Source organism: Mus musculus, chromosome 3, assembly GCF_000001635.26.
Source record: "Mus musculus strain C57BL/6J chromosome 3, GRCm38.p6 C57BL/6J".
In the NCBI taxonomy this organism is placed as follows: Eukaryota; Metazoa; Chordata; class Mammalia; order Rodentia; family Muridae; genus Mus; species Mus musculus.
Window position 1 is genome coordinate 97,606,377 of NC_000069.6, and position 17,502 is coordinate 97,623,878.

General features: G+C 42.2%; 2 protein-coding genes across 4 annotated transcripts in view; one reads left to right on the forward strand and one right to left on the reverse strand.

Annotated features, from left to right (window-relative positions):
• Chd1l (chromodomain helicase DNA binding protein 1-like) overlaps positions 1–3,846 on the reverse strand; it is a 49,483-nt gene extending 45,637 nt beyond the window's left edge. The window contains exon 1 of one of the 3 annotated variants that reach the window (XM_017319699.2): positions 3,687–3,836. In XM_017319699.2, the coding sequence (XP_017175188.1) occupies positions 3,687–3,795 (109 nt within the window). In that variant the 5' untranslated portion in view covers positions 3,796–3,836. Of the gene's footprint in view, positions 1–3,686 lie in introns of all 3 variants that reach the window. The other 2 variants (NM_026539.2, XM_017319701.2) reach the window with 2 other exon arrangements.
• The window catches only part of Fmo5 (flavin containing monooxygenase 5), a 45,350-nt gene continuing 31,409 nt past the window's right edge, over positions 3,562–17,502 (forward strand). The window contains exon 1 of the mRNA XM_006500995.4: positions 3,562–3,896. The gene's annotated coding sequence lies outside the window, so the exon portion shown is untranslated. The remainder of the gene's footprint in view (positions 3,897–17,502) is intronic.

Sequence of the window (17,502 nt, forward strand, 5' to 3'; positions counted from 1 at the left end):
TGTGTGCTGTGTGGCTGTGTCTGGTTATGCGCACTTGAGTGCAGATGCACACAGAGGCCAGAAGAGGACATCAGATGCCATGGACCTGCAATGATAGGCAGTGGTGAGCTACATGTCTGTGCTCAGAGAACTTGGGTCCTCTGTAAAGGTGTACCTGCTCTATCTGCAGGCGATCTTCCCAGCCCCTAAAAGTTTAATTTTCAAAAATGAATAAAAATTATCAGTAGAGATAACAACATTAACATTTAAGAGTCAAATGCAGAGATATAAGATATCCTAAGTAGTTTAGACAGAAAAAGAGTTTAATACAGAGAATTAGGTCACTGTAAAGTTGTTGGAAAGACTGGAGGAATGGCCTCAAGGCTAGCACCTGTGTCAGTACCACAGAACTGGGCCACCATGTCCGCCTCCATGGACAGGAATCCAGAAAAACAAAAAGCAAACAAACCAAAGCAAGCCACTGTACAGTCAGCTCTAGAAACTGGTACCTTCCACCTTAATCCACGCCAACACAGATGCTCCACAACCTAGCCAAAGCCCACAGGTAAAAGCCACGAGGCCAAGAGAAAAACGGGAAGCACAGATCCACCTCCACTCCAGACTGGCTGTGGCTCTCCTGCTCCAAACTACATGCTTCCTTTCGGACAGCAAAGCCGTAACAGAACCACGGGGATCAGGGAAATGCATTCTGTTTTCTAACCTCTAGGGTCCTGGTTAGTGCCTCGCTCTCAGGCAAAGGACCAAAGTGACAGGGCAAACAAACTCACAAACCAAAAAAGTCAGAAGGTGCTTTCTAATCCAAGGATGCATAAACAAGTTTCCACCATTACTAACCGCCAAATGAACAGTCTGGTAAACCATAAAAAAAGCTATTTTTAACTTCTCAAATTAGCAATTACCAGTGTTGCTCAGTGTAAAGAAACTTACATTCTGCACTCTGTATTCTAGATATACTGTGATGAGGATTTAAGAATCCACAGCTATGGGTTGGAGAGTTGGCTCAGGGGTTAGGAACACTTATTACTCTTGCAGGGGACTCAAGACTCCCAGTACCACGTGGAAGCTCACAACTATCTGTAACTCTAGTCCCAGAGAATACAATACCCTCTTCTGACCTCCATAGGAGCCAGGAGCTCATGTAATACATACACATGCATGCAGGCAAAACACTCACACATAAAATAATAAATCTAAAATATTAAATTCATAACTGTAATAAGTATTTGGCTGTGATAATATCTACATTTCATATCTATCCCATGCATTCAAACCTGCACCCTCTTGTCTGCTCACTTTCTTTTATCAAGAATGCCCCTGCACACATAGGCTCCTCCTGGACCATTACATGCAGCTGGATTTGATCTGTATACAGTTCTGGCCCTTCTGCATATTTTAAAGTATCAATCCCAAGGCCACTGGCACGCATATAGGCAGACAAACATCAATCAAGATAAGCTTAATACACTAAGGCCAGTCCACAAAGCCAGATTTAAATCAGGTACAGATAGGGAGAATGATAAAGGGGAGGGGGGCACTCTCCTGGGAGGAAGGGAAAAGACTGGCTCAACAAGAGGGAAAACATGTCTGACCTGTACTGGAAACCTAGCTAACTACTCAGAAGGAAAAAGGAGGGTAAAATAACAGTACGGGTATCTAAAAAAGTCACAAAGAATCATACAGTTACGTATCTAAAACCAAAACAAACCTATAATAATGTAAATCTGTGTATAAATATACATATGTAGCTTTAACACACTCTTCTCACCTGGGCTGACAATGCTCCCTCCCAGAGCCAAAGACCACCCAATAAAAACCCAAATAGAAGACATGAGAAGCCCTCTTTTGAGTTGTTAGGATTGTAAACTAAAATTTCTTTTTCTGTAGGCATAAATTATTTCATGAGCACATACAGGGAAGAAAGGCCAGAAGGTTTTCAATGGATTGCCATCTCTGAATACTGCATTTATTCTAGTAAACAGAAAGGGCAACTGAACTGTGCTGTCGGGGCTGTCCAGGAGATCCCCAAAATAGACAGTCCATTTCTATTGACCTAGGGTGCATGCCCAGAGGTGGAAGGACTTGAGAAACAGGAATCAGAGAACCCTGAGCTGTAATGCTGCCTTCTACTAACACTTGTCCTTATACCCACAAATAAGCGCAGTCCTCTCCCCTCATCAAGGAAACTTTCCTTTGACAGAGATGGAGAGCAATAGAGAGGACCACAACCAATTAGAATGCAGAGTGTAGAACTCAGTCCCAATGGATAGATCCACACCTAAGGTATTGTGGAAGAGGGGACAGAAAGCAAGGTCAAAAACTTTGTTGTCAAATTGTGTCTCCAAGTAACACCAGACGCTTTGTTTACACTGTCACCAACATGACTGCCCACACATGCAGATAGTACCAGTGAGCATGCCAAAATGAACAGAGAGGAGCCATTGAGGCCTCAATCCTACACAAAGAACTACAGGCAACTAAGAAAAGCTAAGAGCAATAAAAGGGGTCTTCTCTAGGGAGGAGCACACCAACTGGCTGTCCAGTGCCAACCAGTCAGCCCTGAAACGTACATACAAGTGACACTAAACACACTGAACTAGTATATCTAGGAGTATTTATGTACATAGGTATAAGCATAGGATAACGATTAAGTGGGGGGAGGGAACATGGATTTGAAGGAGAGAATGGGAGGGTTTATGAGAGTGTAAAGAAGTAAAGAGGAGGTGTAACTATAATCTCAAAAATAAAAATTTTAAAGTTGAATATAAATGGAAAATATTAATATGAACTGCTTGTCTTTCACTTCGCCCTCATCGTCATCTGCCCCTCCTCTAAGCTAACGGAACTTTTTTTTTTTTTTTAAAGAACGAGTCTCTCTATTACATAGCCCTGGCTATCATGGAACTAGCTGTGTAGAGCAGGCTGACCTTGAACTCAGAGATCCACCTGCCACTGCCTTCCAAGCGCTGGGTTAAAGGGTGCGCCACCGCCTGGCAGAAAGGCACATTTTGTTGCCTTTCCAAACCCTCACCTTTTGGTGGTACTTGGCACGTGTAAGTCAAGCGCTTCCTTATGCTTTCAAAAGCACGTATCCGCTAGTAAAGAAACTGGGTCCTAGGGCCGCTATTTATTTTGTTTATCTGCTCCCCATACCCCACAGTACTCTCTCGACAGCAACAAATAACGACCACGAGGTGACAACTGGTGAGTCATTATGACTTTCCGTTACACCAGCACTACATTCCCAGCAGACACATAAGGAAAGGAGTCTTGGGATGTGGAATAGAGAGAACGCCGCAGGATGAGGATGCTCCAGGTCCACTGGGGTCTGCAGGCCGGCGGTCTCTAAATCTGGAACCTACAAACTGAGGTCTACACATCTGGAGCCTACACACCTGGGGTCCACACATGTGGGATCCCCTCACTTGGGACTCGTAATGGCAAGTGGGCTTAATACGAAAGCACAAGAGGCACAGGACAGGACAAACTTTGCTGGGCAGCGCAACTTTGAGAGTTCATTAGGGAGCCGCAACAAGTGAGTGCGCATGCCCAGTCGGCAGGGAAACGCAGACTGGGAGGAGCGAGAGCGGCCGGGAAGCTGCTGGCTCCCCCGCTGTCCCCGCGTAGGCCAGCGCTGCCGCGCGCCTTCCCGGCTCCCGCCCGCCCCCGGGCGTCCCCGGCCCGCTCACCAGTCAAGCCCCACTGCTGTAAGTCCGGTTCCTGCACCCGCGTCCGAAGCGGCTCCGGCCCGTGTTCGGCCGGCAGCGCCTGCAGGAAGCGCGGCAAGCCGCTCGCCATCCCGAGAGGCCCCGCGCCTTCGCTCCCGCGCGTGCGGAGTACAACGCACCGCCGCCAGAGGGCGCAGCTCGCGCGCCTTCCCACGCTTCCTTAGCACGCAGGTGCGGAAGACTCTGGTCTAAGTGTGCGTCTGCGACTAGGACCTAGAGGCTGCCTTTGCTAAAAGCTCTGACTCCTAACTTGGGTTGCTTGGGTAGCTAACAGCAAGCTCAAAACTTGGCAAGCTCCCCACCCCCCCTTAATTTCTTATCTGTCTTCTTTAAACTTTGGGTCCGATTCCTGAGCAGCTTTCCATGTTTTCAGTTACGATGCACATGCCTAAAAACTAGTACTACAAGGTAGATACGTCTTATATTATCTAACCTTTTTCTTCATGTATGACTAAAAACACCAAAATAAGATTAACTTTATCTCTTAAAATGTGTAGTGACAAGATACATTCAAAGAAAAGACCCTGGTGGTACATTCCTGTAATCTCAGCATTGGGGAGGCTGAGGCAGGAGAATTTGTGAGTTCAGTCTAGCCTGGGCTGCAAAGCAGGAAGGTGTCAATAAATAATAAAGATCAAAGCTCAGTTAGCAGAATGCTTGCCTCGAATGTACCAAGCCCTCGGGTGGGGCATGAGGGTGAGCACCTGTAATCCTAGCCCTAGGGAGCTGTCGGCAGGAGGACCGGAGCTCACGGTCAGCCTCAGCTACACAAGTTTGAAACCAGCCTAAGGTGCAGTAAACCTTTTCTTAAAAATAAAGTGCGAGAGAACTTCCCCCCCCCCCATCCCCTCAAGATTCCAAGAGTAGCCATTCAAACAGAACATCTATGTGTGATAAAAACAAAAACAAATAACAAATAACTAATGGCCACGTTGTCCTAAGAAGGACCAAGGCTGGCCCCACTATGCAGAAGTAGTCCTCTAATGACTAAGGGACTTTACCCATCCCGTTATACAGACTTCTCCAGGAACACACAGAACCAGAACTGAGGTACAACCAGATCAAGAGGGGAGATGTCAGATACACCAAGGTCATCGCACCCCTCTGTGATCAATTATCCCGTTATACAGACTTCTCCAGGAACACACAGAACCAGACCTGAGGTACAACCAGATCAAGAGTGGAGGTGTCAGATACACCAAGGTCATCGCACCCCTCTGTGATCAATTACGTTGAGGTTAAAGATTAACTCAAAAAAAAAAAAAAAAAAACAGTTCTCAGTGGGTACTTGAAGTTTCTTGTTTATAATATGAACTACTAGTGGGCTCTTACAAGAACATAGTGTGTTATCTGTCCCTTACCAGTGGAACTGAACAAACTTGCCCCCGTTTTCCAATAGAGCTGTATTGAATACAGTCCTTTTTTCACTAGTCGTTTTTCCATTTGATTGGGGGGGGAGGGGCAAATGGCTGGACCTGGTTTGTTGAGAGTCCCCCCAAATCAAAACTCTGGCAGCACTTCTGACCGTACTCTTGAGTCCCCAAGTCACTAGAAATGCTTACCAAGGGTTGGTTTTGAGTATCAGCTGTTATTTAACCAACACTGCCATCGTGTGCCTCGTGTGCCAGATTTCCCCTGTACTGGGGAAATAGAATTCAGTTAACAGTCCAGGCAGACAGTGCTAAAGCTGTAGCTGGAGGCACTCCGGTTCTCCTGAAGTGCTTTCCACTCACTTATAACCGCTTTCTTCCCCTCCATCTAGGAATAAAATTAAAATTGGAAAGAAAGTGATTGATGCCGACCAAAGCCATGGGCGTTGCATAGTGGGGCTGGACTGACCCTGTAGGCTAGCTTGTCGGTGGCAAGGCTTCCTCAAACTCCTGAGAGGAAGGTGTGACTTTCAAGGGCTTCTCTGGAGTGATTTTGCATCTGGTCTCTCTGTCTCACTTCCTTCTCCCCAGGTTCTAATCTGCTAAAGCAATGCAGTCAACCACTCGCCACTTATTCAAAAGCATTCCTATTTTCTTCTTACTTAAAGTAATCCAGAGAGAGATAAGAATCTAGCTTTAAAGGAAGCAGACTGCTGATACATTGAATCTGACACTTAAAACACAGCTAAGAAGAAAAAAAAAAATAAGTAGCTGGGAAATTCCAGGTCTGTGCATGAGGTAACATGAAAGTTTTACTCTGGCTCTTACATGAAATGAATCTATAGAGGGCAGGGTGGAAGCAGAGAGACAGTTCAGAGGCCATCACAAAAGCATGGGCAGGAGGTGGTGTGTGGTCAGCGTGATGCAGGGTAGCTATGAGGAGTAGATACACTGAACAGGTCAAGCCAGTAGGAATCACCTAGAGAGAAATGGAGTGGAGGAGGCTCGCTTTTGGAATTCAGCCTGCATACATGGTAGAAAACGTCACATGAAGGAAAGAAGACAGGATGAGGGATTCAGAGACTATCATGAATCCCCAGGTGTCCTGGAAGTGCATGAAGACAGAGTATCCCCATTCAGTATTGGTGGGAACACCAATTAGCACAATCATGAAAATGGCGAGTTGCTCATACATCTAGGACTAGAACAGTAATATGACGGAGCAGTTCCCCTACTGCACATATATCTAAAGAAGCGATCATCTGTTTCAGAGAGCTATCTGCACCTCCATGCTTACTGCAGCTGATTTTCTAACAACAGCCAAAAGGTAGAATTGGAGGACACCATGCTGGAAGGACGGCAGTGGGCAAGTGGAGAGGCACAGCCCCGGGGGCTTCATTTCTGGCTTGCTTCTAGCTGCTGTTTGCCGTTGCTGTCTTTCTCATATATCTAATGTGGTGTGAGTGGGTCTGGGAAGACCCTCACTGCCTATAGTCTGGTGTGGTTGCCTCTTGGGAGACAGCCCACTCTGTTGGGCAACTTTCCTACACATCGGTATGAAGATGAACTTTCATAAAATAATATCGTTTAGATGAAACTAATGATATTAGAGAATTCCTGATTTGATTTAAATAGTTTTAGGAAGTTAGAGTCGTTGATAGAAAGTTTAAGGAGGTGGTTTAGGTGGCTTTGCTAGGAAGGTATAATAAAGTTAGAATTAACAGTAGGAGCACGGGGAGCGTCCGTGCGTGGCAAGCACGAAATTGTACTAGGAAGGGAAACACAGGCTTGCGACAGCTAATGGTCAAAGGAAACAGTCATTCCCAGCTTGGTTCTGAGTCCTGGAGCTTGTGATCTAGGGATGTGGCCACAGGTTTTGGTGTGCACCGTGAAAAGATGGGGTTATGAACAAAAAATAAATCATTCTATAATGAGTATAATAGAGAATATATTATTAGTCATTTTAGCTGAACAAGTCTTCAAAACTAAGACATAAGAGAGATGATGAGCTGTTTCTTACTAAATACAAATTGTCGTCAGGGAGAAACTTGCTACTATAGGCTGGCTGGCTTAAACTTTGTTAATCAATGACAAAAGAATTACTGCTTTGGGGTTATGATGAACTTATAGAGAGAAAGATAGATGGGAGATGTTTAATTATGAGTTTCAAAAGAATACATTAATAATCCTGTTGTAAGCTCCTTTTGTGTAATGTTTTAAGCTGTTCTTGAAGAACATGTTCTTATGGTGATTGTTTTTAGAGTGTAACTTATAGCTATGAGGTAATCTTTTTTTCTTGCATGGAGAATTTTTGTGTTAGATGGTGTAAAAAGTCTAGGAGAAAAAATAAAGTTGTTGAAGCCTGCTTGTTGAAGCTTGCTCCATCCACCAAATACATGTTATAGTATGTATGTAAAGTGGTTGGAGCTTTGCTCCATCTGCCCAATGTGTGAGTGTGTATGTGTGTATAATGAAATTGTTAGACCTTGTTAAAGCTTGCTTTATTCACTGAGTTTGTGTGTGGGGGGTGGCATATATACAAACACATTGTAATTCACATGCCTACATATATAGCATACAAATATGTGTGCACATACACATATATGTACATATATATATATATACATATATATATATATATATATAGCCTTTTGAGACAAGAGTCTTGCTGTGTAGCCTAAGCTGATCTCACTTCCTCAGCTTTCTGAGTGCCAGGATTGAGGGCATGTGCTACCACACACATGATGGACTATCATTCAGTTATAAAAGAAATGAAATTCTGTCCTTTACAACATGAATGAGCCCATAAGACTCATGTTAGATACAATAAATCCAGCACAGGAAGTCAAACACTGAACATTCTCAGTTAAACCAGATACCAAAAATCTTGGTATCATAGATAGAGAGGGTAGAATAGTGGATACTAGAGTGTCTTAATTACTGTTCTGTTGCCGTGATGAGATACTAAGACCAAGGCAGCATACAGAAGGAAGGCTTTATTTGAGATTCTGGTTCCAGAGGGATAACAGTCACGTGGCGTTCAGGGCTTAAACTGAAAGCACAGAGTGAGCCATCAAACTAGAAATGTGAGTCTGTAAGTTCTCAAAGTCTTCTCCAATGACGTGCTTCCTGCAGCAAGGCCATGCCTCCTAAACCTCCCCAGACAGCGGTGCCAATTGGGAGCCTGTAGGGGATATCCCATTCCAAAGGGCAGGTAGAGAAGTGATGGAGTAAGGATGGAGGTGGGGCAGTTAGAGGAACGGGGTACAGATGCATAGAAAGAACACTCTTTAAAGTTCTTTTGCACAGTAAGGTGCTAGTGCTTGCCAAAAATTAATTGAAGATTTCAAATGAACCAGTAGGAAAAATTCTGAACGTTTCCAACAGAAAGAATAGATGTTTGATGTGCCAGAAATGCAAGTTTCTACCATTAGACATTGTACGCACTACTGAAATGTCTCAACGTATTGCTTGTGTGTGCATTATGGTTACTAAACAGTGCCTGTCCCAGAGTACGTACCCAAATGTTTGAACCAGGTGCAATTTCACATTTAAGGCCTGCATTTGTTAAAACTTTGACACACAGGGAAGATATTCCTCGGGTAGGCAAATCACGGCACAGAAAGCTTAAGAAACACGATGATGATTCTCACAAGTCATCCTTGACTGGCAGATAAAGTCGAGTCCTAGCCTGGGTTATACAATCATATTCACTTTAATTCTTCCTGTTATTCCTCCACAGATGAAGGCAAGCATCTGGCAACAGCTACTCAGTGAGATTAGCAGTCATTAAATTACCCCTTAGATAACCATAGCATTTTGTAGCTCCTCCCAAAGCAAGCTTGATTAAGCACAGGTCACCTGCAGGTTATGTTTGCTCTCTGTGTCCTTGCTCCGTGGGGTAACAGTAGTTCACTGGCAGCATCTAGTGAGGCAGACACAAGGCTGTAAAGGCTGCAACCACAGAGAAAAGTTTGCACAGACCTTTACTTTTGGACTGAAGATGATGTCAGTCCCCTACAGTGAATGAAAGAGACTTCAGTTTTCCTTCTCAAAAGAGGAAAAACTACATTCTAACTTTAATGTGATTATACATTTTTGGCATCAAATAATATATAATATATTTTGGGGGTGTTTGGTTGGCCGGGGGTTTTGTTTGTGTTTGTTTGTTTGTTTGTTTGTATTTGTTGTTTTTATTTTGTTTTTTGTTTTGCTCTATTTTTTGAGACAGGGTTTGTTTGTTTGTTTTTGTTTTGTTTTGTTTTGTTTTGTTTTGTTTTTCGAGACAGGGTTTCTCTGTGTAGCCCTGCTGTCCTGGAACTCACTCTGTGGACCAGGCTGGTCTCAAACTCACAGAGATCCTCTGCCTCCTGAGTGCTGGGATTAAAGGCATGCCCCACCACATGAAACTGATAAATACTATATTTTAATAGGCTGTCTTTTATTTATTTATCCTATGATAGTTTCACACATGTAAACGATGCCTCTTAATCATGTCCCCTCTCATACACCAAGACACCCCCTCTCTGCTTCCTGCCCACCCTCCTCTTCCTTCTGAAATCCACTGAGTCTAGTTAGTGTTTCCTGATGGGATGCAGTGATCCTGATGGCTTCATCTTGTACTGGTCTTACGCAATGAGCTCACGAGTGCAGGGGCCATATCACATCCAAAAGACAGCACTTCACAGCACCCTTGCCCATTAGGTAGTCAGAAGGCAGTTTCACAATATGACCATTTAGCAGGGTGACAGTTTGCTCGATTTCCCACTGGGGTCTTTTGATATCCCAAACCACAGACTTTGACCAGATGTTAATTCCCCCTCCTGTAAAGCAGGCCTCAAATCCAATCCAAAAAAAAATCAGTTGGTTACCCTGGCAACCTTCATACCACTATTGTGTCAATGACCAAATCTTGTCTGTTGTAGAAAACAGCACATACTACATTAAAACCTCGGTCACTTCCGAGAATCTACCCTCTTTAGTAAGGGCACTGCCCTGTAATGCCATCAAGTAAATGTTTGAGGGCATAGCCTGGATGTTGTAGGCAGCTCTGAACTGAGACCTACTCTTGGGACTTTGATTTGCCTGGCTTCTTTTTTCCCTTAATGCCTTTGACTGTCATTCCTTGCCATCAAACTAGTTCTTTGCAGTTTCACGCTGTCTGTTCTTTGTTGAGCAGTGGACGGTCTGTGCGGCCCAATTTACTAGCCACTGAAAAGTCTGAGTTTATTGACTTTGGAACTTAGCTTTTCAAGCGTATTTCCTCATAAATAGCAGGTTATCTAAATAAGGTCCCACAAAGGCAAAATGGTTCCCAAATGTCCTTGGGCACTTTTCTCTAACCAAGACCACAACCCTAAGGATTCTTCCAGCCTTCTTTTTCCTAATCAGCAGGAACCCCGAGATGTCCTATGCCTTTACTCCATAGAGCCTGAGTCTTAGGTTTGAAAATGAACACACCTGGTTCATATGTGCTTACATTCCTAAGACACAACTAGAATGTGGAGTTCAGGGATGGCCCCAGCCTCCGCCCCCAACTTTCCAGAAATACTGTGTACAATAATCTTTATAATCAGGCAGTTTCAGTAATTAGAAAAGGCTTCAAAAAGCCCAGGTGACATAGTCATTTAAATGAGAAATAATGTTACCTATCATATCAGGTGAACATTTGTTTCACAAGAAACTAAAAGTGAATTTGAACGTCCAAGGGTATTGTGAAGAACCCAAGGACCTGAGCTGAGAATCACAGTGTCTGAATTTCACCAGTGAAGACAATGAAATCGAAAGTTAAACCTCATTGTTGAGGTTCAATGGGAATCTCATAGCTGTGGGGGGAGTGTCCACAGAGATAGTAGTTCCCCTATTTTTTTTTTTTTTTTTTTTTTTTTTTTTTTTTTTTTTTGGGTTTTCGAGACAGGGTTTCTCTGTATAGCCCTGGCTGTCCTGGACCTCAGTTTGTAGACCAGGCTGGCCTTGAACTCAGAAATCCGCCTGCCTCTGTCTCCCGAGTGCTCCTATTTTTATAGCCTATAGGTGAGGACACTGAAGAAGACACACACACACACACACACACACACACACACACACACACACACACACACGCACGCGCACATGCACACACGCACACGCACGCGCGCGCACGTACCGACGTGGTCATGGATAGCCAGACTTGGCACATTACTTATCTTCAAGTGCCCACGTTCTCCTCTGTAATACGGTTGAGTATCCAAGCCCTCACTTATGTGACTTTGATGACTTAAGTGTTTTCTGGTGGGAAGAGCCTGTGGGTTTTTTTCTTTGTACTGTGAATGGATGAATATGTTGTTTATAGGGAGCAGAGGAATGAAGTGAGTGAAGTCTTGAGTCAGTGTGTGCTGTTGACGTAGACACAATCATGTCAAGACCCCTAGCCTCAGACCCGTGGGAAAATGGCAGAGCCTTCCTTGGGCTAGACTCAGGGAAATGGCAAAACCTTCCCTTACGATCCATGTATGGATGTTAACCGTGCCTGCAGAAAAAGTCCACAGAGCTTCCTCCCTCTGGATATTTATGGCTTGACAACTGCTACCTCACAGAAACTGCTCCCACAAGATTAGCTGGATATGCCTGTCATCCAACTGTGTATCACAAGTCCCGCCCCCTTGTGTGCAGCAGGCAGTGACCTTTCTATTTAACTCTCTATAACAAACATGGTGAGCTTCTGGGTTACTGCGGTTTCTCCATGAGAACGCCCAGGCGACTCAAACCCAGCTTTCTATGTCTATTTGTCTGTTGATTCCTCATTCCTTCATCGTCCTCAGTCAGGTCTATCGCTGGAGCCATGCTGGATGCAGTAGTTTTACTACAGCATGAGTTGACCTTTTAAATATGCTAACTTAGATGAAAACTATCCAAAGCAGTCAGGGCTGTGCTGGTAAAACTTTCCTTTGCCAGTATAAATTTATCTCACTAAAAAATTATAAATGCATATACATATAGCTCTGGAATTAGTATGGTTATCACATAATAATAGAGTCCTTTCCTATATTGAGCATATAGGGAGCAGTTTCAAAATTTTCACTGCTAATGCCAATCTGGGTACGTGCCAGCTCATATATTCACTTCCGGTGGATAATACCTTCCTCCTCATTTATAAGGTTGTTGGTTTTTGGTTTTGATTTTTTACATTTATTTATGTATGTATGTATTTATTTATTTATGTGCACATGCCACGGTGCATGTGGAGATAAGAGGACAACTTGCAGGAATCCGTTCTCACTATCTACCACATGAATCTCAGCGATTGATTGATCTCAGGTTGTCAGGCTTGTCTGTGAGAGCCTCTACTGCACTGAGCCATCTCAGTGGGCTCTATGTCTCATTTCAGAAGGGATAAAATTAATGAAAAATGTTGTCTCGGTGGTAGAGTCCTCGTGGTCTGACAATTGCAGCTAAACTCTAGCTTACTCGCAAGTTTCAATCGATACAGTTTTGCTCACAAGTACGTGCAGCTGTTTCTGCAGGAATCTTGCAAGGGAATCTATGGGCAGACGGAGCTTACACTTGGGATATAAGCTGGCAAGATGTTCTCCAGGAAAACACCCCGTTTCTCTCCACTTAGGGTGCAGGAGCATTCTGGTTCACTTCTTCAGCTCTGAATAAACTAACCTTTTGTTTTGCAGGCTTATGAGGGAAACATATCTCATGGTATAAAATTTCTTTGGCTACTTATCTAATTGAAAACCATTTGATAAACTGGTTGGCCAGCCCTTTTTTGTTTAAAAAAAATGGTTATCCACATACTTCATTTTTTTGTTGCGATCAAACATTTTAGATCTTACTCCTTTGGTGAATATGTTATCAACGTTTCCATGTAGAAAATTATGATATTGCTTTTATTTATCCCTTGTTAAGCGTCCCTTTATGTGTAGAAGTTTGGATTTCTATGTATAAAAATGTTTTCATAGTTATTTCTATTTTTAATCTTTTTATAGTTTTTTATCTTTTAGTAATAAAAGCTTTTTATTATACCAGTATTTTCTTAGTTAATTTATCTAGGGCTTTTGCTTTAAACATTTGTCTTTCGGGTTTGTTTTGTATTTTTTATAAAATCAAAATCTAATTTATTTCCCAAGTAGGGAGCAGTCATCTTTTATCCCAGGGACTTAAAGCACCTTTACTGCTGTCTCAACTCCCTTAGGTATGAGTATGTCATCAATAGTTTTATTATCTGGTTTACTTTCTCCACACCAATATCACACTGTTTCAAACATTTTAATGGTGTGATTTCTTTTGGGACACTTTTTTTTTTCAGTTTTTGCTTAAAAATATTTTAATACATTTTTCTCAAATCTTCAGTATAAATTTGATAATCATTAAGGTACATTTTAAAAATCCCACTGGAATTTTAACAAGGCTAACTTGACATTGCCAAGTCATGTTAGAAGAAGGGGAGACTTGATTATCTTCATAGTTTAAAGTTCCTGATTGGGAATACAATCAATATATCCTATTCTGTGACTTTCAGAGTTTCCATCTTCCTCATATAGTTTTTTGACTATTTCTTTTTGGAATATCCACAGGAACTTTTTAGTTCTGCTTGCTATTGTCAACGAGCCTCATATTTTCTTACACTTTCTGGGTGGTGTTTTCTGTGATGGCTGTGGTTGGGGTATTGGCAGGAGTTTATTGAGTGCACAGCAAGTGGCTGGAAGACAGTGGTGCATCAGATTAGACACTTGCACCATTTAGTGGAAACCAGCCGAGGCTGCCGCGGAGACTAACAGTTAATCGGAGCCTCTGAGCTATAGAGGGTCCCAAGCAATACACATTTTGGGAGAGTGACTTTTGCAGAGAACGTGTGTTTAACTGCTCTGTTGGTTCAGTAGGTCTTTGGTTTTGGTTGGTTGGTTGGTTGTTTGGCTGGTTGGTTGGTTGATTGGTTTTTAGTGGATTTTGAAGAACATGGTTTAATTTTGGACAAGTGAACCCAGGTAATAAGTTTATGGAGTTTGACAGGTTGTCTCTTTCAATTGACTAAAAGTGGTTACCTGAAAGACAGCTATCGTTTGGTTGTTTGGGTAGGGGGTTAGGACCATAGAGATGGCCACAGATGAACTTTTGAAAAGTCAGTTGAGTAGAGACTTTTGAGGGTCACTCTCAAGTACTTAAGTATTCTTAGCACTCTCAAGTAGTTATGAACTCTTAGGTACTTGTTGTTGTTGGATCATGTGTAGGTGAGTTAGGACCACAATTGGGGGCATTTCCCCCTATATCGACAATTCTCCCTATACTATGTGTACTGATTTAAGTCCAGTCTTTGGAGACTCCATGACCTTCCTGGCTAATAGGACACGTGACTTACCAAAGAGGCTCCGGAGTTCCCTGGGTCTTGATTGGTCTCAGCGGTCAAGGGTCAGTCTATCAGCTATCCTATTTGAGTGACTCATCTCCATGGGGTAAGCCTGTAACCTTTAGCAGATTTTTCTATCAGTTTGTACTTTAACTTGAATGTAATATTTAAATAAAGCTTTGATTTAAAAAAAATCATTGTTTGTTTATTGTTGTTGCTCTTGGACTGTTTTCTCAAGTGGTAAAACCCTAACACATTTAGCAAAAACACAAGAAATTATCTTTACTGGGTATACATTTTTATATCTTTAAGTCAGTTTTTGTAAACATTACCATGAATAGATCAATATAACCTTAGGAACTTTAATATCCTTTAATCATTAACCATATTTTATCTTTAAGTTTCATCCTCTATAAACCTTGTCTAACTTGGGTTTCCTGTGAATTGACTTTATACTTTTGGGGGAGCTGTTTTTATTTTTAATTTTTAAGACAAAAATCCTATGTAAAATGTATATTTATTTAAAGTATTTGCCCTTTTCATCAAAAGTATGATCTTCTATAATACTCTTCAATATCTCTCTTGCCTACTTACTGTTTGTAATTTTTTTTTTTTTTGTAGAGAGAGGTTGATTCTAGATTACATACATGGCACAATGTAGCAAATCAAGACTAGCTGTACATCTATAAGATGCTCTAGCTGATTTAAAGAAGTAACTCATAAAAAGTGGGAGGGGGCTGGAGATCTGGCTCAGTGGTTAAGAGCACTGACTACTCTTCCAGAGGTCATGAGTTCAATCCCCAGCACCCACATGGTGGCTCACAACCATCTATAGTGTGATCAGATAGCATGCAGGTGTACATGCAGATAGTGCACTCATATACATAAAATAAATAAAATGTTTTCTAAAAATGTACGGGGCCACGTGGGGGGCGATGATGAAGCTGGTGATGATGAAGCTGGTGATGAAGAAGCTGGTGATGAAGCAGATGTGTACCCATAGACACCTGGTGCCCCAAGTGCTCTCTGCAAAAATTAGGAGGGTAAATGTCTTAAGTGTCTAAAACAATTACGGGATAACAGTTAAAGATCTTTGACATCTCATAAATGCTGAGACTCTGCCAGTTATGTTCTGAGTGGTCCAAAGAATGATTTATGATAGTCGTTTTGGTTTTGATATGATAAATGATACGTTGATATGATAAATGATATGATAAATGATAGGTTGATATGTGAGAGATGTTTTGGTTTTGAATGAGTTTCTCAAATACATAGCTGATGTAGCTACTGTTCTATTGCTGGGAAGAGCATGACCAAGGCAACTTATAAAAGAAAGCATTTCATTGGAGCATGGCAGCAGGCAGGTAGGCATGGCACTAGAGCAGTAGCCGAGACCTTACATCTGATCCACAAACAGAAAGCAGAATGAGAGGGAGAGAGAGAGAGAGAGAGAGAGAAACTGGATCTAGAGCTGGGCTTTGTGAAACTTGAGGCTCACCCCCAGTGACGCACCTCCTTCAAGCAGGTCACGCCACCTAATCCCTCCCCAAACTGTTTTACCAACTACAGACCAAATATTCAAACATATGAGCCCATGGTGTGTGTGTGTGTGGGGGGTGCATTCTCATTCTAAATTCCACAATAGCAAGCTGAAGGAAAAGAATGACGAAGAAGTGAGAGGTATAAAGATAGTAAAACATTGTCAAATCAAGTACTCAAAATATCTAGCAGAAATCAACTGGGGAACCCATTAAATCATTTAACTGGAGTTTTCAGTAGGGAAAGGCTCTTAAGTAAAGTGCAAATAATGGAAGACAGTTAACATCATCAAATTGGAGGCTTACAAACATCTAGCAGAAACTGACTGGGGATGCTCCATTAAGGCATTCAGCTGCCGTTCCTGATAGAGTCTCAAACAGAGCAGAGTGTTCTTTGTGCCACCAAGTAATTGAATAAATAGTAATAGGGATAAGAATACAGTATAAGAATGCATGAGCAATTTAAGGGCCAAATATAATACTTGTTATACTATATGTAATATATAGTATATATACTATATTATATATTATTTGTAATAATATATATTATTAAACTAAAAAGCTAGCTTCCTCCAAAAACATGATCCCCCAACTCCCACTTGAAACTCAAATGTGTTTGTATCAAAGTGTCCTCCAAGGCCCCTTGTCTGGGAACAGGCTTCTCCCCTTAACTCTGTAACAAAACAACAATACCAGCTCCAAAATAAAAACACCATGCCCTTAAAACAACTTTAAGTGGCTGGGGAGATGGTTTATTGGTTAAACCCTTGGCAAAAAAGTCAGACGACTGGAAACCATGTTAATGCCAGGATGGCATGGTGGTCTGCCTGTATTCCCAGCCACAGAAGGCAGAGATGCAATGCCCAGAGCAAGCGATTAGCAACACTAGCCATACCAGCAGACTGGAGTTCCACTGAGAGACCCTGCCCCATTGGATAAGGTAGAAGAGTAATCAAGGGTGATGGCCAGCATTCGCCTCAGGCCTCTGCTGCTGGGGTTTGAATTGAGAATATAATGTATTTGTGATGGATATGGATCCTCAGATGTTGATATTTCTCCAGGAATTTGGAAAAGCAACAAACATAAGGAGGAACACAGGAATGCCTGCAGCGTCTATCAGGTTCTAGAGAATAGTTAGGGTAAAGGCTCTTTTCCTAAAGACGAATAACATTGTTGTGTTTATATAACCTTGGTTTCTCTGCTGAACTATAAGCTCCTAACTCTGATATCAAATAACTATAATAATGAAAATGAACCATGCCATACTAATTACACTCAAGTGTTTGACTGCCTTGGGTCCCCTGGTTTACCACTCCAGTTCTCCTAGCATTAATCAGGAGAGGTGAATCTCCCACTCCACATTCACACACACCCATGTGCCAGCACATACACAGATACACACACACACACACAAACTTACATGTAAATATCCACACCACACAACATGAAAAATAAAGACCTAAAATATAAGCCATTTCCAATAAAAGTTCCCATTGTTCATCTCATAATATAAAAATACACTTAAAAATAAAAATTTC